The sequence below is a fragment of the Morone saxatilis genome, unplaced genomic scaffold, assembly GCF_004916995.1.
Source record: "Morone saxatilis isolate NCDOM2014 unplaced genomic scaffold, NCSU_SB_2.0 Contig18, whole genome shotgun sequence".
NCBI classification, from domain to species: Eukaryota; Metazoa; Chordata; class Actinopteri; family Moronidae; genus Morone; species Morone saxatilis.
Window position 1 is genome coordinate 19,233,445 of NW_023339740.1, and position 22,434 is coordinate 19,255,878.

A 22,434-nucleotide genomic window follows, 5' to 3' on the forward strand; every position below is an offset into this window, starting at 1 on the left:
CCTAATGTTTTTATTGTTCGAGTAAAGTTATTCTTCTACGTTTATATCATAATATTTAATTTGTCAAACCCTGAAGATGAACAGTCAGTAGTGAACAATTAGTGGTTGATAAACTGATATGTTCCCCCCTCCAATTTCTCAGAATAACGTTAGCAAACAACAATCTGATATGTGCTGTATCACTGCTATTTACTATCAGCCTCCAGAACTGACACAACACAACTCACTGTCAGGAGTTGAGTGTCATTGCAGCCATTCCCTTGTTATCCTACCTGCTCCCTCAGATGAACGGTGCTGAGCTCCTGGAGACCAAATGGCAGGTGGCAGCTCATCGTGCCTGCCGCCCGGGTGGTATGCAACTGCCGTGCCATTGTGGTTCAGATGGTCCAAGAGACTGGCTGAGGTAGAGGTCTTCCTCAGGTGGGCCAGAAATTCATAGTGGGCCAGGTCCTCGAAGGCATTCTGCGAGTCTGAGTTGTTACCTGAGGTCAGAGACAAAGTTACAGAGGAATTGAAATATCCATAAAAGGAAATATGATTATTTTTAACTAGAAGTTAGTTCTTACATTAAACTGAGCAGGATCTTACATAATTCTGATACTTGGACACATTCAGCCTTCTTAGTGACATTTGCGGGGAGATATTACTGTTGCTACAAGATTATTTTTGCCTTTATTTAATGGGTAAAGTCTTACTGAATTAAAAAACCTACTAGAGAAGGCAGCATAAAAGCAATACAGTTAAGAAAAAGTGCCACAAACTGCACAAAAGAGCATAAACAATCTCAAGTTATTGTGCAGATTAATATATGCCGTTCCTTTGTGACCTCCCCTAGAAACTGGCATTTTTAAAGGTGGTCAGTGGGTGCACAGTTACTGCTGTTACACTTTCATGTACTATGTGTAAAATCACATTCTTGAAACAAGGTTTTGTTCTCTGGCTTTGTGTGAATGTACATGCTTTGTTTATACATCCATGTGTGTAAATGTGTGTGCAGAGGAAGTGCTAAACTGATAAAGTGACACTGTGCAGCTGAATCTAATGGAACTAAATTGTTTACTTGAAGACTGACAGATAAAACAATACATTCAGGGAACTAGTTGGCCAGATATGAAACTAGATTTTAAGAATTCTTTCTTATTCGTGCCCTTGAGTGCATTGACAGGCAGGCAGCAAGAGAAACCCATGAGAAGAAGAGAGGGCGCCTCCTATCACGAATCAAGTCAGCTTGCAGCGACTTTGAGGAAGATTTTTCAAATGTTTGCAGATGTTGGCATATTTTGAGCTGTTTTTTATGTGGTGAAGGGAAGAGCCTGTGCGGTTCAGTGTTGTAAAAACTCAGCTTTGCCTTCATCAGGCAAGCCCAAATCACACGAGGCGAGGGAGCTAAGTGATTGTTAGTAGGCAAGCCGCGTGAGCCTTTGATCTCTCTTAAATAAAAGGGAAAGCCTCACGTCGTGCAGTGCTGATTTCAGTACCGTAACGTCACCTCTTTGATGCATGGAAATATTGTGACATTGTGTGGGATGAGTTCTTTTGTCATGCTTTCAGAAGGCTGCCTTTTCAAAGAGAAGAGTGAAAAAAAGGAACAGCTTGTAGGGAAGGCATGGTTTCACATGGAGCTGATATGAAGGTGTATCTAGAGGGCTCTGAGAAGCATCATGAGACTGAGTCTTGCGTCAGAAAAACACTGTAAACTTGTTTACAAGTACAGTACAGCCCTACACAGCAGTCTCATGCCGTGTATATATTACATTTTACATAGCTTTGCTACTTTCTTGGCCAGGTCTTAATTTGTCAGAAAGAAATACAGAGGTATTTTATAGTTCAGGAAATGACGTCTTATCTTAAAATAACAAAAGGTTTACAGGTTTTGTAACAACCTAGTGCTATACATTAATTTATAACTTACAGTACATCCTCAATGGTTCCTGATCTCCCTCCCTGTCAGCGGCAGACGCGATGGTGGCGTCCTCAACAGCCTCGGCCTCTGGCTCCACCTGCCCCCAGTAGTTCCTGCTGCCGGGGCTGAGGCTGTGCGGCCGCGTGGAGCGAGCAGGGCTGCCAGGGTCCTCCGTCCCCTCACTAGGCGTCAGGCTTGTCTTGTCCAGGCTCTCCTGGCAGTCCTGGGGCTCCAGGCTCCACAGGCCAACCTCATCCTCCCCCTCAGATCCCAGTGAACTCACTTGCTCAGCATCCACTGTGAGGATAGAAAAATAAATAACAAAATTTAAGAGGAAGACAAAAGAGTCCAGCTCAGGCTGACGAGTCTCGTTTAAATGCTATGTAGCAAACAGACAGTATGCTCATTAGGGATGTAAGATTTTTCAATACTATATTGTATTTTCAAACATGTTAAAAATCAAAAACCATGAACATGTGTCCTTAATCTGTATGGAATGAGATGCCAATAATTATTTTGTGGGGTTTAAACAGACAGCATATTTATTATTTTTATATGTGATTCAAATTGCAATAGACGTGTTTCTTATAATTTCAGATGGCAAATAGGTGGTTGAGCTGTAGATTATGAAACGGACACAATGCATATGCATGCACATCATCTTAAAGAATATGTCAGGAACTGAAACAATAGAGGGGAAAAACCCAACCAGAAATTCAAAAACTGTTTGTAAATGTATATCTTACATGTTTATTAAAGTCAAAAGAACAACTATGTTATTACTTGTTTTACTTTTTATATTCATTTTTATTTCAGTATTGCTCCTCTGTGAGCAATACAAATGAAACTGTCTTCAATTGAAGTTGTTCAATGTGTTCCTTATCACAAAATGTTCTAACATGAATGATAAACTTATCAAAACAAAGTTACAAAGTGCTTAAAGAGATAAAAATGAAATAATACAAAAATGAATGATAAAATATAAGTGCAAACTTAAAAGTAAGACAATAAAGACAATAAATAAAAAAAAACGAGAAAATAAACAGCTGAGATAAAATCAGGATATGCTTTCCGATAAAAGTACATTTTTAGAAGAGACTTAAGACAAGACACTGACTCAGACAGCCTCATTTCCTCAGGCAGGTCATTCCAGAGCCTCGGGGCCCTGATGGCAAAAACCATTTAGTTTTCAACCTGGACAAAAGACCACTGCTCGAGGATCTCAAACTATGCAAAGGTTCATAAGAGATTAAAAAAATATAATCTGGAGCCAAGCCATGAAGAGCCAGAAACAAACAGGGAGCCAAACCAGGTGTGATCATACCTCTTGGTTCTGGTTAAAAATCTAGCAGCTGAGTTCTGCACAGTCTGTAGTCATTATAAAGTTACATGACTACATGGCTTTGTGCGGTTTGATGTGCAGATTATATGCGGATTATTATCAATACAAGCAGACACAGCATGCAACACACATTTGTGCAAAGCAGATCCAGAACTTTAAAGGACGGGGCCCAACTACAATATTTCTCCACAATATAAAACTTCAGACACAGAAATATAAAGTATTAATAGTCATTTTCTGATTTCTGATTAATTTCAGCGTAATTTCTAAAGAGATGGTTTTACTTTGACGGTACTGAGAGTGAAATGTGGCTTTCATTTTAAAACTGAAAATGAATAAAAAATGGACAAATGAAATAAAAATATATGCATTTAATTAAGGTTGTGACAAAAAAAAAACTTTTATTGACTTGATGACTAAACTTCAATCCAATAAATTACAGCTTGTTTGAATGTTGGTATTACCCATGTAATTAGAACATTTAATGTTTGACATTTTCAGAATTAAATTCTTCGTATTTTGTTTGTGTCACATGTAAATTGTTATTTTGAACAAAAAAAGTTATATAGTGTAATTATTGTAGAAAAATCTGATTTAATGTCTAAATTCATATTTTTTTTGCACACGTACAGAATGTGACTCGTGATGTGGCAGGGATATAGTGCATCAGTAAGACGAAAAGATAAATAACATATTGTAATTTAAAAGTGTACCCTCGGTGCCCAGGCTGCAGCAAAACTGGGAATGCGCATTACATTTTCCCATGGCAAAGACAATAAATGACAATCACAAACACATGCCTGGGATTTCAGCTGTAGGCTCTTATTTCCAAGGCTTTTTTTGAGGACTCTCTGTTTTCCTCTCACTGATTGGCAATATCTAATCACAACCAAGAAATGACCATTTAAGAACACAAATAGACTGCTTGCCAGTACCTTTGAAATATCATCAGAAAAAGACAAACCATTTTCGAAAGGGGGTGGGGGGCATGAAATGTGCCAACTTACAGACGACCAATTCTGTGTTATTGTGAAAATGAGGTTTCTGATCACTATCTGATGAAGTTCGCAGTGCAACACTGTCACGCTTCTTATTAGTTTTGAATAAATTGTCCTCTTTGGCCTTCAGAGTCTTTTCATCAGATCAGAGTGAAAATAATGTTTCGCAGCTCATTAAATTTCACCAAACACAAACAAAGTTTATTCATTAAACTGTCAAAACAACTCTCAGTCACTCTCAAAAGATTTTCATTTCTGTTTGAGCCGTTCCAAATACACCCTTACTGGCTGGTAGGCACAATAATTGATGACTACTTTGCTCCTCAACACATTCAGTTACACCCCACAGCTCAGTGACAAAGCCAAAAGACTGCGCAATGCACAAGACATTTTAGCAAATCTACCTTGTCAACTTCACATCTACACACACACACACAGATAACACACACTCACTCTGTTACTGGAAGAGCAAAAGGGAGGCCAGTGCTGCTGGCTGTGGGGGGAGGGGGGTTCGGGGGGTGACCCGCAATCACAAACACGCTTAAAACACTTGCGTGCTTGTGCAATTTACAAACATTCCTCTAATGAGTATATTTGCTAATCTTAAAATGTAACACCTACATGTGTATCTGTATGTATCATCAAGTTGTGTGTCCTGCCCCAGCTCTATTATACCCCTGTGAAAATGTAAAACAGTGATTCACCCGAGGCTAGTCACCCATGAGCCTCTGCTCCATGCAGTGCACACGGGGAGGAATGACTCGCTCTTATGGGGGGTGAAATTGGTCATCAAATGTGCTTCCCTACACCAGACAGCTATGAAGTTATATGATGTAGTTGAGGTCGACCTATCAGCCCTACAGCAGTTTCCTGGGATGTTAGGACATACCACTGGGTCCAAAAAGAGCAAAATCTGGTCCGGATTAGCATCAAATTGGCTCTAATTTTCCCTCCCATGACAGTGAGTGACACTGAGCCTATATGTGCTGTCATTAAAGCAGCACCGCGCTGGGATGGCTTTCATTATCGGGCCCGTTGATTTATTTATTTGGATAGCGATTGCATCCTTCAAATAGGTTTTTTTTTTGTTAGAGGAGGACAGCTAAATCTTTGAACAGCGCAGGAGGTTTGGAATTGCCTGCAAGTGCAGATTGTGTGTCAAGGTACAAAGGAGAGATGAATTCATGCAATGTGAAAGAGTTTTAAGAATGTGTAATTTATTGGAATACACTTAACACAAAATAACAGCACAGCACAGTAGAAAACGGTCCAATGCTATTGTGCATGCACTGTAGAGTGCGTGGGAAGAACATGACTCATATCCAGAGAGAGCTAACCGAACTATGCTGCATCATGTTTGACAATGTCGATCACTTGGGCTTCTGGGGACTCTTTCTGAGGGTTTGACAACAACAGTGTGTTCAGATCAAACACTGCAGCACTATTTTAATCTGTCTGTCGCTTTCCCTTCGTGACAGTGACTGAACATATCTGACAGAATGACGGTCTGAAACCCAAAAAAATGATGACCTGCAGTAGTTCTTTTATTACGTATTTAGTCATTTTTCCAAAGACAGGCAGAAGCCGAATATATTCATAAGCAGACGTGTGTGTAACATGGAAACACTGAATTTTTACACAGCCACATTAAAATGTAAACCACACTAAAGATTTTTTTTAAAAGTTACATAAGATAAGAAAAACAATCATCTCAACATGTCCTTTGCACTGCCTCACAACAGCACAGAGATAGTTTCATTTAATGCTGCACTGTTTATATCCCAGAGGGCATCTACTGTACAGAAAACACGCTAAGCTGCAGTTTATTTTACGATGCACACATGTGATCTGGTACTGACTTAGTAATTATGTGGCTAAATGGTAAGCACGCAATAATTACCTAGAAATTACCTTGTTTGTTTCTTTTGGTTTTAAACGGCAACAAACAAGGCCAGGCCCAATTTACCGCACAATATAACTGTTACCGTTCTGTTGATTTTTACAATTCAAGATTGTTACATAAAAGCCAGAATAGCGGTAATATATGTTCAAATTAATTCTATTTAATAGATTTTCATTTCTCACATGAGAGAACAGCTACCCAAAAAAAATTACTTTTCAAATATAAGTTTTCAAGACATTTTTGGTAACTAGCAGAAATACAGTTTGAACACCCTAACTGAGCACAAAAACGAGTATTTCTGGTGCACATGTGTTATAAATACTGAATACTGAGTTAAATGTGTCAGAAAAGTACAGTTTTTATGATATACCCAAAATTAGATTTATTAAACACACACCATATGTACACCATTAAAATTACCTTTAAATATATGTACAAGTGAAATCAAATCAAGTGCAGTGCATATTTCAGTTTAGTTTTAGAGTTTTTCTTATATAATCCCTTTTTAAATGTTTATATCAAGTCACTTAATATCAATCAAGAGTTCTCCAACAACCCAGAATAAATGAACTCCTTGTCACTCTTTTTATGACCTAATGTGCTCATGCCAAGTAACATCTGATTTCATACAGTTCAAAATGCAGCTAGTAAAGCTATCAGAAACAACTAACTGAATAGACTGAGGCATAAATAACAATGATGGATACATCATATTTTTGTAAGAGACTACTTTTGATATCAAAAATACATTTTAAATATATTTTCTAAATTATTTTGTTTTAGTTAAAGTATGAAATAATGCTTCTTTCATGCTGTTAATACTCGATGGTTTCACAGTTGTCAAAAGAACAACACTTGCTATTTTGAACTCAATAAATTACCACATGAGGGTCACCGACGCCCACACACTAAACAAAAAAAAAGCAAATGCAGGAAGATTGTCATTTTACAGTACCTATGAGAGCAGTTCAGAAGCAAAGTATATCCATATTCATCAGCAGGGCGCACTCATGTTGACAGCGATGGCCTCTCTTAGAATATATCGCAAAAAATCAAACATGTCATTAAAAAAATGTCTCACTGTGGCAGCTCTTCTATTCATACCTGCTGTCTGACATTCGCATGATGAGTCAGGGGAGGACCGCAACCAAGAACAAACACCTCCCACCTGATCTCCTTCAACTAGCAACTCACACTCTCTGTCTGCCTCTGAGTGATGTTTCTTCCTGACTTTGGCACCTTGGCCTGCTCTGGTTTTGTTTGGTTTAACCTGCCCTGACAACACTGAGGGAGAGAAAAAAAAACACCCTGATGTACCTGCATTAACCTATGCAACAAATGCACAATGAACACACTAATTTGCTGGACAAAAAAACAAAAACAAAACTGTTCTTGATACAAGAAGATATAATTTAAAAATGTTGTAAAGATGTAATTTTGTAAGATCATAGCGGAGTGTATGATTCCAATAATATCCCAAACTGAATTTGATTTACTTTACAGAAAACTTGGTGCTGAGTTTTCCACTTGGTGGCTTGCCTCCTTTTGGAATGTAACTCTTAATTTCAATTTATCCAAATGTTTTACAGATTATATCATGAATGCTGACAGCAAATTGAGGATTAAATGCTCTAAATTACATGTTAACCAATAAGAATGGTGGTAATGTGATGTTTTGCTGCACTTTTATTGCATTTCTGTGGCCAGAGAAGAGGAAGTGCAAACATTCTTGTCTAATGATGGTGAAAATAACCACAAACACATTGATATGAAAGTCTAAGTCACACAGTCAAGTTTAGTTCAATTGATTACAGTCATTTCTTAGCTGGTTGGCAGCGAGCCACAAAAAAAAAAGCCTGCAAATGGCTGCTGGCGAGAATAAATGAGACTGAAACTGAGACACTGTGATGGGGATTGTAAAGGTCATATTAGTGTGATGGAGGAGATGCTAAAATGTGATGTGTGTATGTGGTGCAGTATGTGATTTTGCATTCTTGCAATATGTTTGGTGTACAGTGCTGTGGTGTTGTTTGCTAGAGAAAGGGGGTGACAAGAGTGAGGCAGAGGTACAGAAACGCCGGTGCATTAAGAATACTGCACAGAGCATAGACTGCAATGAGAGCGGCAAAAGAAAGAAAAAACAAGTGATGGAGAAAGAGAGTGATAAAAGACAGAGGAGTGAGGAATTAAAGAAGAAAAAGTGAGAAAGAGACAGAAAGCAACAGTGTCAAACTGTCCCTGACACAAATCCTCCAACTGATGTCGAACTGTGAAAAACATACTACAGAGGGAAATTCCCTCAACACACACACACACACAGACACACAGACACACACAAACACACACAGACAAACTAGGGTATAGAGAAATACAGAAAAACAAACAAACACAACTTGCGCTGTGGGCTGAAATGGGGAGCAAAACTGGCCTGCTGCTACAGCATGATCAAACACAGCAAAGAAAAATACATGACAATAACTCTGAGTGTGTGTATGTCTATGTGTATCTGTGTGTGTGTGTGTGTGCGATACTCCATGAATATCTGAACTGCAGGCAGAGATAGAAAAGTTAAAGCCCATGTGGTGCCACAGCAGCAAAGTCACAGCTATGTGCCTTTAGATGTCCCGCTCATTAGGAGACACCACCCTGTCAGAGCATTTAAACTACCACCACAGAATGTGCAGCCGAGGGGCAACATCTGCCCTTTGAAAGACGCAGAGGCACACAGAACAATCAGATCAAGAAATAAACACCACGCTAATTTCCTCATATTGATTAAGGCTCTACAAAGACAGAAGCACAATTGCAGTGTAATTCTGCACACTAAGCAGTGGTCTTTAGATTAACAACAAACGCCGTATTGAAACTATTTTGCCTTTGTTCAGTGTGGCTTTTAATGATTCTGTTCAATTAGGGCCCTTGTGACACAAAAACAGAATCCCTTTTGGCCTTTTATTAGCTTCAAAGCCACTGAGCCATTCACTGATACCACTCACAAAGTTGATTTGTCAACGAGTTGCACTTTTAGTGTGACTGTGCGCTGGTGTTAGTTTCATTATTCACATGAGTTCTCAGTACGATTTCAGAGGAGCCTTTGCGAATCAAAGCACAGCCCCCAAGACACCGCCTGTAACACACTGTGGTGCTGTGTACGGCTGCTATGGCTGCCTTGAAAGGGCAGAGGCATCTAAAAATCGATTGAGATCAGTAGCACTGATCTGTTATTCTCTATCTACTTGTCACATCACTGCACCAAACACTGAACCACATCTGCTTAGTGGAAAACTGTTCTCGTGTGACTTCAAAAGATCAACAGATGAAACCAACAGCAAATAAGCAGAATTAATGTACAGCAAAACCGCCAAACAAATAATCAACAGAGCCGTAACTTACTGTACTGTCCGTTTGCTGCAGGGCATGCTAATCTACCTCAGATGAAACTGAGAGGATAATGACTTTGCTGCTATTGTCTCAATGTTTCACCTTCAATCCTAAACAGTTTTTTTCTTTTTTACATCTGATAGGTCTTATCTCCTCCTACACATATTTGCACTTTACTCATGCGTACTGCACATCTTTCACCGTTCTCCAAATACAGAAAACTATGTGTGAATTCCCTTTCTAATGGTTTCCTCACTAAACGTGGGCATTCTAACAATGTGTATTGTGTTGAGATAAAAAAAAAACATAGAACGAAGATGACAATCAAGCAGCATTTTCTGTGCTACACTTGTTAATGCATTTCAGAGAAAGACAGAGAAAGAAATAGGTGTAGTGAGAGTGAACATAGGCAGGAAAGGGGTCCCAAATAACTTGTGGCCTAGACCAGTAATCACACCACAAAGGTGCATATACGTGCTGGTGAAACAGTGAGCAAACTGTGAATCATGTGGCAGTACAGTGCGCTGAACTGCAGATACAGACACACATGGAGAGGCGGTGTGAAGAAGAAGCAGAAACACACTCACAGGGTATACTTTCATCCCCTCTTGTAGATTCCCACCCGAGCTATGTATTCTTAGATTGTGGTAAGTCCTCTAGACATCCATGATATATTTTTGTAGCCTATAATGATGTTAACTTTCACCGAGTTGACAGATGCCTCCACACAAACTTCAAAATGAATAGCTTTACATTTTTTCACAGGTAGAGTTTAAAGAGTCAATGAAACTCCTTACTAAATAATTAGCTTATCATTCAGTCTACCATTATAATAAGTGTTATCTTCTACAATGGATAATGCTGCCTCTTTATATAGGGTATGCTTTTGTAACATGCAGCCTCTTGGCTATAGGAGGTGCACAGATAACCCAAAACAAAGAGCAGAGGGTTAAAACACCTCAGTCTAATTTCTTATGTGTTCTTCTCCCTGTTTGTTTTACAACAAATGCTGAAAACACAGAAAAGAATAGCACGAAAATGAAAAACAATAACTTTTTTTATCTCGATAAAAGGGCTGTACCTGTCTGCTGTGTGGTGTACTGCAGTTTTCCCATTAAGAATCAAACTACTAAAACAATAGACCTACTGCCTACTCGATCCAAGACAGTTTGCTGCTTAACAAATAGAGTCATCATTTTGTAAGCTCAAAAAAATGCAGCAATCAGATTTTCTCTTTGCAGAAATGACACAAGGTGTGAGTAAAGAGGTGTGCAATGAGCTTTTGTGGTTGCTTGTGTTCTTCCTTTGGAGGTTTCCTGTATGCTACTGCCTACATGTTTGCCACCATGTTTACCTGTCCTATAGACCACCACAGTGACATTTTTGAAAAAAAAATTACCTTGTTTGACACTGGCCTTTACCTTCAAAGCAGACACATGTGGCTTTCTGCTTCAGTGCCTTTTTTTTCTTTGTGGGAAGCTTTTAAAAGTTTGCTACAGACAAAAGAAGATTATTTTTTGATAACTAATTTCCCTCTTCTGTTCTAAGTATAAAGCAAGTTTATATATAAAAATAAAACCTTAAATAACTATATTTTAGTTGGATTCTCAAAACTATAGCAAAATACAAAACATTTTATGAATTTTAAAGAGTTCTTCTTAGCAAATTAAGATCCAGAACATTCACACAATTCACTACAATGATGGCGGCTTACAGCCTCCAATCTTATTCAGTGCCGTTCTCGCTTCCTCATTACACATCTGTAATAAACTCACACAGAATACAATTTCCACTGATCTATCAAAGTTAAAAAAGAAACACTGTTGGCATTCTGTACTTCCCTAGTATGTCATGATGAATTGTGCTATTTGACTCACTTACTGTGTCAGTGACTCACCAGCAATGACAAATTGACTTAATCATTGTATCTATACTGTGCGTAAGAGCTCGTACATATTGAATAAAGTCACCATGTTTGAGCTCTGTGTGTCAGTGCCACCGTGCCCTGTGTGTGCATCTGCTGCTCTGGAAGCAGTACTGATGTTGGTGAGAAAGGTTAGCTGGGTTAGAAGAACACGTTATTTCGAGTTGGCCTGCACGGGTTTCCGTGTAGCGAGGGATCTGTGCTGGAATGCAGTAACGGTCACATAGGGACCCACGCACTCACCACACTGTGAATCAAAACCCAAACTCCACTTCATTAGGCTCCTGTCATTGCAAAGACTCTCACACAACTCTATAAATACCCCTGTCTCCCCCCTCCAAATTTGTTTTCCCTCTTTTTTCTTTACACATGAAAATGCTCAGGGACTGTTCCAGCTTTCTGATGTGGCTCTTTATTTTGTACGTTGGCGCAAGAAACCACACAATAGTGGCTCCTTTTGAATATTAAAACATTCTCTGACGGAGCACAAAGGTTCTGAAGTTTTTTAATAGGGGTGCACGCTAAATAAAACTTCTCTTTGAGCTTAACAGCTATACAATGTGGGATTTGGTTAGTTCAACTCAAGCTGTAACTTTCAGTTACTTACTACGGGAGATTTGTTTTGAGGGTGAAACAAATATGCCTGGTATCCCACTGACCTTGTCTACTTCAAACAGTTGTATATAAGATCTGTTAGAGGTGTTTTGCAAGATGTGGTGTACTTGAAAATGAGAATTTACAGCATTAAAGCCCAAAATGTCTTCATCTAACCACTCAAAGCTGATTTAAAACACAAGATACAAGAACTCTGAGGACCCCACATTAGGATATAAAAGATCAGAGCGGACCATGTGAAGGTATTCACTACACATGTAGTCACAGCAACATCAATTCAACTTTTATTACAGCTCTTACTGCAGCTACAACTGACAATAATAATAATCTTGCCCTATTATTCCTCCATACTTTCAAGTAAAAAATAAAGACAGAAAAGTGGGGATGCCCTGATATTCAGCAATGAAAAGACAAAAACAGACTGCTGCTGGGCTCATTCAATAAAATTAGAAAGTATAGGATGTAACTGTCTAAATGCTTTTTTTGTAATGAAAAAAGTTGCAGCCTGTATGAGGCCTGGCAGTCAGTTCCTGCCTGGTTAACATACAGACGGGGCGCCATCCTCTGGTATATATGGACATTACATCCTCCAGTCGAGAGATGATGATACACCGAAACATTTCGAGTGACCACATGTGACCTCCATGGCTTTGAAACATAGAAGACATGCCTTTCTAATGTGTCACTCTGCTTTTATTTTCTTTGTCTTCCTCACATGTCGGCAAACACCATCTATTCTCTTCTCTCTGCTTCCTGTCGTCACTTTTTCTGCCCTTAAGCATGCACATATAAAGAAATACAGGCACCAAAAAAGAGGAACACACACACACACAGTATTAAACTGGTCTTTTTGTGGTTATGCAGTTCTGATTAGAAAGACGTATGAGTCATATTGCGTATTAATTTACATGCATCCGTATGTTTGTTAGTTACAGCTTGATGGACTGTTTGTGTGTGTGTGTATGAGGGAGAGAGAATGTGTGTGCTGTGCATGTGAAGCCTGAACCAACGCCTTGAAAAAGAAACTAATTAAAGTCATGGAGAAAAATGCAAAGGCAGCAGAACCGCACAAGTGAGTGTGTGCATGTCATTACTGACCTGGCCCAGTTGAAGAAAAAAACATAACAGCAAGAAGAGAGAAAAAGAAAGGGAGCGAGAGAGAGAGAGAATAAAAACCTCAACCAGCGAAATAATGTATATAAAAAAGACTCAACAAGAAGAAAGGTTTAAAAAGCAAACTTCGGGAGTTTAAGAGGATCTTTGATGTGTATCAGAAGAGGAAAGCAGCCTTGCGACTGGGACGACAGTAATTTTAAGTCGAAGCAGAAGGCTGGCTGGCTGGCTGACTGGCTGCCTGGCTGACTGACTGTGGGCTTTGATGGCGCTGGCTGTTTGAAGTGGTTTTCGGGGGATGGGAGCAGAGTGTGGTGTCAGTGGGACAGGGGAGGCGCTCAGTGAGAGAGAGGGGAGGGTGGGGGGGGGACCATATCCAGTTTGGGGAACCCGGGGCTGGGAGGAGTAGAAGATGGATAGATGGAAGGAGAGGGGAAGAAAGCAGGAGAAGGAGTGGATCAAAAATGGAAAAAGAGTGAAAGGGATAAGAGGTGGAGAAGTTAATATACACGGAAGAGGAGATAAATAAAAATCAAAAGGATGATAAAGAAGCGAAAGAGTAAAAGAAAGAGAGACTCACATGAAAGAAAGCAACAGATGATGGCCAGAAAAAGCTGAAAATCCGGAGGGGAGGAAAAAAAAGAAGTGACAATGAAGTCAATTAAGTCAAACTTCCAGATCTGTGGCTGAAATTTAGAGTCCTGTCCCTATATCAGGCCTGGACACATTCACACCTACCTATTACTTGTATCGTTTAGATGACGTTACCTCCCTCTGATATGCTGCCAGGCTGCATTATGACTTACTTCCCCTTCCATCCCTCCTACAATGCTGGACACATGCACCGTATAATCATAACTGTACTGTTTCCCTGAGGTACAAAAGTCAACCACACAGCCAAAAAGGAAAAATGAATCGATTATGTACAACTTCAGAATGTTTTTTTGATCTTCTTGCCTAGTCATTTTCCTTTATTAGAGACTGACCTTTTTATTAAACCTTCCTCGGTTTTGTAATTTTGCAATAGCAACAAAAAACATGATAACCTGTTACATACCATGAGAAATTCTTTAAAAAAGATGAGATATGACTATCTACTAGATTGTTACACGGTGATAAATGACGGAGTGGACCAATGCATACTGATAGTTCATTTGCGTTGCTTCCTTTCTTGCACAAATTGCTTCCTGTGTTCCTTATCATACCTGAGCTATCAAAGATGAATTTGAATGATCTAATACTGCACGCAGCTAGCAAACATCAACATTGTTGCTTTGTCTGAGGTAAGAGTTTGGGTTTGACTTGTGGGTTTTGTGTTAATTATTACTAAAAGGCAGAAACCATTGCAAACATGGCCTTTTTGTTACTTTGCAAAAACATATTCACTTGTTGATCTCTGTGATGTTAGAGAGTATTTCTTTGGAAGTATCTTTTTTGTAACAGCAGTAATATTCAGTGCCTCATAACTGAATGATTGGCTGACTGACTGAATGAATGAATAAACACATTCATGCATCTGCAGAGGCAGTGCCTTCACTACTTATCTGGTGGAGGAAAAGTGGAAATGTGCAAAAATGAAATGTTGCCAGTAAAATAAACATATAGAGAGAGAATGATGGAGAAAGGGAGTCAGAAAGATAATGTGATAGTCTGTGTTAAATTTAAGACCTAAAGCCTTGACTGTTACAGGTGGGCCTAAAAATCAGTCAAGCATGTTCGCTCCATGATGGAATGTATTTACTCCCTACCAGGTAACTGTGTGGTGTATGTGCAGTATCTGTTTGTGTGTGAGTGTGTGTGTGTGTGTGTGTGTGTGTGTGTGTGCAGTATCTATGTGTGCAGGACAGAGAGTGGGATGTTCAGGTCAGATGAAGGTGGTGGTGCCAGGTGATGCAGGTACAGGGAGAGAGAGGGGGAGAGGGGGGAGTTGGCTGGCTGATCTCTCCCATGCCTTTTCTTGCTGTCAGTTCAAGTTTTTCTTTTTTTTCTCACCTGGGCTGATAGGAGCACCAACCCTTGTTTGCAGAGAGAATTTATGGTGGTGGTGTGGGCAGGACAGCCTGCCTTTATATGATTAGGGAGATGACAATTCCTACAGAAATACTGTGGGTCTGTCTACACTGTGGTCGCGACCCCTTTAACATTACAGATCCGGTAATTCTTATAGGCTCGGTTAGGATTATGATTTTTGCATTAATGTGACGTTTTATCTTTATTTGTCAGACATTTGTTGGATGAGCCAAAGAGAGACATTGTAGTCTGGTTTAGAGTTTAGAGCTGATTACTTGATCAACAGAAAAGGAATAGACAACATAATGGATAAATTACTAATCCTCTAAGGCAAAAATGCAAGCCTGGTTCCAGCTGCTCAAATGTGAAGATTTGCTGCTTTTCTCTGTTTTATATCACTGTAAATGGAAAATCTTTGGGTTTTGTACTGTTAGAGGACAAGTGTGTAAGATTCAGTGGTGTCTAGAGGTGCAAGTTGCAGAAACTATGGAGGCCGTGAAACACAAAAGGCCCTATCTATAGCCAGTGTTTTGATTGTCTGTTCTGGGCTATTGTAGAAACATGGCGGTTCAACATGGCCCCTCGTTCTAAGGTAACAAATTCCTATTCAGGTGATTATACCTATGAATATTCTATTACATTTCTGCAGATAGATCCTCCAGAATACTACACACTGGACCTTTAATTGGACAAAACTAGAAGTCTGAACTCAACTCTGGGAACTTGTAACAGATATTTTTCAGTATTTACTGTTTTATAGAATTAATACAAGATTCATTGATTTGATTAGTTGCAGTCCTATTCTGATTGTGTTATGCATGAGTAGTTATTTAATTAACTTCGCTAAATAATGACGTATAATAATATCACCATTAAGGCTTTACACGGCAACACTCCCAAAAAGTGAAATCCTGGCAGGACTGGTAAGCGGAAGACTTGAAAACATTAAAGCAATAAAAAAACTTCATCTCAGAGAGAGAGATACCAAGAATGAGATGTATATTAAGTAAAAGAAGAAACAAAGACTGTTAAACTGATTACAAAAACACTGCAAAAGTTGGTGAGGGTTTCTGGCCTCAGAGGAGATCAAGGCAGATCTTAAACAATTGCCGACCCACTCCTGTTGGTTGCTGATACACACCACAATCAAACTGTTCCTCTTTCACCCTGCTGCTCTGCTATGTCAAGTTCCGTCGCTGGCAAATACTGGAACACTCTCAGCCAGCTGAGTGGGTCTGCCTGCCTGCTCTCCTCTCTCCCTGTCTCTTTTTCTTTCTCTCCTCTCTCTCTCTCTGCCACCCATCTGGGCCTTGTAATACATGACAGCTGAAGCAAGGTTTCCAAATTTAATTTGAGGTGTGATAAAACAGCACATATCTATAAATTGTGTGCAGAGAGCCAGCCTATGTGGATCGGTTTAACGTCTTTCTTCTGTCAAACATGTGCAGCATATCAAACGCATAATACCCAGGCTGTCTGCACAAAAGGAAGATCCACAAATAGACTTAATGGTGAGGAGTCATGCCAAAGCAGTGACAAAGAATGTAATAATAACACTGCAAATGGAAAATGGCAAGAATGAAAAGGGATCAATTTGCAACATCAAACTATACAGTATGTAAACCTTGTCTATCAGATAAAACGCCTTTGATGTGAAAATAGAAATGCCAATACATGAGTGAGATACCACAAAAACTACAGTTAGTGTTAAATGTGTGAAAAGTGCATACCCAGACACCTAGAGTACACACACACACACACATGCATACACACCTCATGAGCTATGTGGCTATTAGCGCTATCTTACAGTTTAGGGGCGTATGATCCTTAGACATACTTTCAGCTCTTAAGTTTCTAAAGTCATGTGTTCACCATGGTGCTATTCAAGTCTTTGACAATTTAGGTCTTCATGATCGTGACTGTTTGAATAAAAGTTTAATAGTTAGGGTTAGGGTTAGAGTTAAACAATTAATTACTTTTATTACTATATTTTGTTTTAATGTGCAAAAGAGGAAGTTTTGTTGTAACATGTCGACAAAAGAGATCTTACAGCAAACAGTCATGTGCAGGAGCTAATATGGCGGAAAACCCCTCTGCATGTATTAATCGTGCAATGGCACTGCAAAACTTTCCAAATAATTCCTCCTGGAGTGGATCAACAGCGTGGCAGCCACGCGACGAGAACGTACAGTAAGACATGGGACTACTTTGGCTACATCTGAAGCATCAGAATAAGCAATAATTGAATAAACATGTGAAAAATACCAGAGGGACTCAATCAAGGGATTCCCCATTACTGCTGTGCAGATATGGCACCAAACACATAGAGCTAGGATGGGAGAAATCTGTGACACTTGGAGCTGTGGGAACGTTGAGGAGCAAATGAGGAAACATTTAAATATTCCCACATTCTGTCGCCTGTCCTGTCTCTTCTGTCTCTATCCCTCACGCCCCTTCGTGTGTTGTCTTCTCACGCTGAAGAACTGTTTTCGCTGTCTCCAGCCCTGTCAACCCCATCAGTTCCCCACCTCTGTCATCCTCCTCTCTTTTCTTCCTCCTCTGTCCCTCCCACCCGCTGGTTCTGACGCCTGAGTTGAGCCCCTTGAAGAGTCCTGGTAATAAACTGTGGTGCCTGGGCTCTTCATTGCTGTCTCGCTCTCCCCACCCCTCATCCCAGAGCGCCGATACATCTGCCGTTAAAGTAGGCCCGGTCCAAAAGGCCCGGCCCCTCCACTCTGTACAGTACAAGCGTCAGTCTTTAACGTTCAAATGTTTTCCCCCATTCTCTCTCTTTCTCTTTTTCCCTCTTTTTTTTGCTGCTCGGGTCCTTTGTGTACAGTGTGCTATGCTCACTGTGGCAGCACTGTGCCAGAAAAACCCACACAAACACACACACACGTATGCACACACATACACAGTCACAGACACACAGCTGGGGCCCAGCTGCATACAAAGACTGGGGTTTGGAAATCAATGAAGGAGAAAGAAGAAAAGGGGAAAGGAGTTTAAATAAATTGGCACTTGAAAAAAGAAGAAAAACGAGAAAGAGGGAGCGAGGGAAACAGGGAGAGAGAAAGCTCTCTCTTAAAAAAGCACATCAACTCAACAACAGAGTGAGGTTTCTCATGTACTAACAAAACATAACGCGCAAGACAACGAAACTAAATATGTTTGTGAGGGTGCTCATGAAATGCAACACTACATTTGATTCAAGAGCGAGGGTTTGAATGAGTCTGATCAGTTGTGCGGATGTCATTCTGGTGAAGATGCCTGCTGAGTTTGAGGGCAGAGGGAAGTCCGTACATAACACAGCCCTTCTGGCTGTGTTATGTACTTTAAATAATTCACGTTTTTTTTTAAACTGCAATCTAAATGGTGCTGTCTCTGCTAAGAGGCTAACTAAGTACTGCACCAGCAAGGTGGTTTTGCATTTTGCATTAAGTTAGAGAATGGATATTAAAAGGTTGCTTCATCAAAGATGTTTTCCAAAAACTGAAATAAACCTTTTGATTATTTTCTTAAACTTCTTTAGAGATTTATTTCAGTGTGAAATATAATCAAATATAATACATTTTTAAGTATAGTCAAAAAACACCTTTGATGATTAAAATACATGGAATTAATTTTACCATTATCTCTACTGTGGTGTCAGAAATCATTGGTTTAACTGACTGAAGGGGGGATTGAACCACTAGCTATAGTGCTCGGCTAATTAATTCACTCCCTTTGAAACTCAAATCTTTCACTTACGGCCAGTAAATATAGTTCATCATTTCAAATGAATATGTTTCCTTTCTTTGTCCCAGGACTGTTTTCAATCTGCCAGGAATGAAGAGTAGTAATTTCGTCACGTTGCTCAGGATTGGTGAACATTGACAGTTTTATTGGGGGAGACAGAGACATAATCAATAGGCGCCTTGGAGAGAGAAGAAAAGTCAGCCTATGTTCTTTCTCTTTCTTCTGGTTTGGAAAAGATCCCCAAATTGCTGTCTTATGAGTTAGGCCTGCCAAATTCATTTGGTTTTATCAAGGACCTTTAACTCCCTGCTCACACAGCCCAGCACATTCCCAATCCTACACAGAGCTTTAATACATAACTTTCTACACTGACATGAGGATGTAAATGCGGCAAGCGCTCACTCACGCAGACCTTTCTCATGCACGGATGCATGGGTGACATATACATATGCTATGTATCACCATACCATCAGCGTAGTCGTGCATGAAGATTCACTAGCAATTCGTAGTGCAATTAGGTTAAAAGCAGGCCACATTTTTGTCCTGAGTGATAATATATTGTAGAATATATTAAAGATAACAGGAATTCGACATGACATTTACAGTTTTCAGATTATCAGCTAATTATCAATAAATATATTTTTTCTTAAAACATCTTAACTTAAACCTTTAAAATGCTTCACTGGTAAAACTTGCTGGAAATTAACCAGAGGTGATGTTTATCTTATCTCTGAGGTCACTGCAGGAATAAAAGGAACTGGACTTTTTTTTTCTGGTATTCTGATGAAGTGACAGGTCCTTGTCAGTAAGTGTGCCTTTTTGCTGATAGTTTTCACGGTAGTGTGATGGTGATGATTTGTGAAATAGAGTACAGTCGGTCGACAAACTGCTCAAAGGTGAGACTGTGTGTGTGTGTGTGTATGCATGCACACACAAGTACCCGTTATCGCTAAGCAGTCAGAGGGGATCTCACCCTGGTGACACTCCTGCTCTGCTTCACACCTCTCTGAATAAAATGAGGAAACACTTACAGCAAACTAATAAACCATACAAGTAAACAGACTCCTTCTAGCAAATAGATTTAGGACAGTTGTGTGTCAGATCAGAGGCAAACAAGCACGCAACGTGGTTTGCAACGGACCTCGAGAGAGTTAAGAATAAAGCCAGCAATGTTTGTCTGTGTGTGTGTTTTTGAAGACAAAATATCCTCTCAGTGATAGCAGGATGACAAAAAACCTTTGTGGCCAACTTAATCCTGTGTTTTTTCTGGGTTCACGGCTATGTTTGGGGTATTGGTTAGGTTTGTTTAGGATATCTCATGGCTTTCCTGCGTAACCCAGCAACTTTGCATTAAATACAGAGCCAGCAGCAGAGCAGTGGCTGGAACACAATTAGTTAAAAAAAAAGAAAATAGAATAAGGTTTATTTAGGCTTCGGGGTTCATGGTTAGGTTTAAGTTTTGGTTATTTAGAAATGGATTCAAGGTAAATTTATGCTTAAAGACGCATTCAATGTTGTTGTTGTTTGTTTTGGTTCAGGGAAACAGGGTTTGATTCCTACATAAATGTTCTCAATAGCAGGATGGAAGAACACATGTTTATATGTGTATCCATGAACAGGTGTGTGTATCTTTGCCTCTGTTTGTGAGTTCAGAGCCACAAACAAACAAAAATGATGCCTGAAGAACAAAGTTTCTAAATTCAACATATTGTCTAGAAGTTCCTCTGAGCACTGTGGTAGGGACAACTGACATCACCTAAAGCTTTAGGTCAGTGAAGCTTTCCACTAATTCTTGATATGGTGATTGATAGGAATGTATGGTAGGCTACTTTAAATAAATGCATTTTATTTTTAAACATTTATATTTGATAGAAAAACGATTTAGCCAAAATTTGTTACACATTTATATTTTTTTACTTTATCATCTGTGTGTATTTTAATCATGCAAATGATTCAAAAATGTAACAAAAAAAGGTTATCAAATGTATGACATTGTAGTTCAAGAAACGCTTTAGAAGATTAGAGAAAAATCCAACCTATGATATTTTTCTTTTATAACTCCTGATGCACTTTCTACTTGGACAATGTTGAAGAATGCCAAACAGCTCCAAAACATGATGTAAAATGTCAAATCACGACGAATACCAGGGGACAGAATATAGATAATAAGGGTCAACAAGATCCTAAAAAAGTTTCAGTCTCAGTCAGGTTAAGCTTTCAGCGTGAACAGCAACAAAACTAAAGCCTACATATAGGAGAAAGTCGAAGCACAGTACAGTACGAGTGGACTGTGAGAAGCCTATTATGTTTGACCAAAAATATTTAACAAAATCAAAGTCTGATTCTGACTTCACTGGAAGGTTTGAGACAGATTTGATTTACCATTGATCTATTAAATAACTCCCTTCCTTATATAAAACACACAAGGGTCAAGAGCATTCACAAAACGCGTGCAGCCACAGGTTGTGAGCTTTTCTTGAAGATTACATCGCACCTTTAAGGGTTAGGGTTAGATTTAGGCTTTGCCCAGGTATGTGTACAGGTAGAATAATAATTCCAGTGGCCAAAGTTAACTGCTCATCCCTGCAACTTATGCTGCAATGCAATCACAAGCCATTAAAGCAAAAAACAAACAAAAAAACCCACAAATGTCTATGATATGAATGTAGTCGAAGTGGCGCGCAGCAAATTGCTTCAACAAAGATAATGTTTAAAGTTCTTCTACAAACTGCAGGAGGAATAAACACGGTTTGCATGAGAGCTCCTGTCCGCTGCAGCAACATCTGCCTGCATCATTTACCAACTTGCAAAAAAAAACTTTTCAGCGCTGCACGTTTCCTTACCTCGATTCCGCCTGGGGTTGGCTTGTTTCCTTCGTTTGCCCCTACTTTCTTCTGTCATCATCACGCTCTTTATTTCGTTTCACAAAAAAGTTGTCCAGGGGAGCGGTGCGAGTGGTGTGTTTGTCCTGAGTGCCTGTCGGAGAATGAATGGTGATGAGGCATCGCCTTCGGTCACAGCGGGAGACTCAGACCTTGATGAGACTCCAAGCAGAGGCGACGAGCCGTGAGGAGGAGTGATGTCAGCAGCAGAGGTTGGCCCCTGAGGTCAGTCTTGGCATCGTAGACGCACACCTCTCCTCATTTACACAGTAAATCGGTGTTAGTAAGACCTGCTCACAACAGCACCGACAGATGTATAAACACACTGCTGTACTTTTGACAACAATATTGTCCCGAATTCGCCGCCCTGCACCTCCTTCTCAAGAGAGCGGCGACGCATCCGCATGTTCTGGGTTTGTCCATCTGAAACTTTGGGGATACGCTGCGCGCTACTTCTTCTCCATGTAACACCTAAAAGCCGGGTGAATTTGACCTATTGCTCCTGGGTAATTACTCTTCAGTTGAATCTGTTGAGATATTTAGAAATTCTAACAACAGTGAGAAGCGATTCAAACTTGTGGATACTGGATTTGACACTTTTTTTTGACAGTGTTCCTTCATTACT

General features: G+C 39.7%; 1 protein-coding gene across 1 annotated transcript in view; it reads right to left on the reverse strand.

The window, feature by feature from the left end:
- Positions 1–21,854, reverse strand: part of LOC118327805 (zinc finger E-box-binding homeobox 2-like) — a 26,452-nt gene extending 4,598 nt beyond the window's left edge. The window contains exons 1-3 of the mRNA XM_035661268.1: positions 21,771–21,854; positions 1,913–2,200; positions 273–482 (exon numbers count right to left, since the gene is read on the reverse strand). Of these exons, the coding sequence (XP_035517161.1) occupies positions 273–482; positions 1,913–2,200; positions 21,771–21,831 (559 nt within the window). The 5' untranslated portion in view covers positions 21,832–21,854. The remainder of the gene's footprint in view (positions 1–272; positions 483–1,912; positions 2,201–21,770) is intronic.
- Positions 21,855–22,434: the final 580 nt, after the last annotated feature.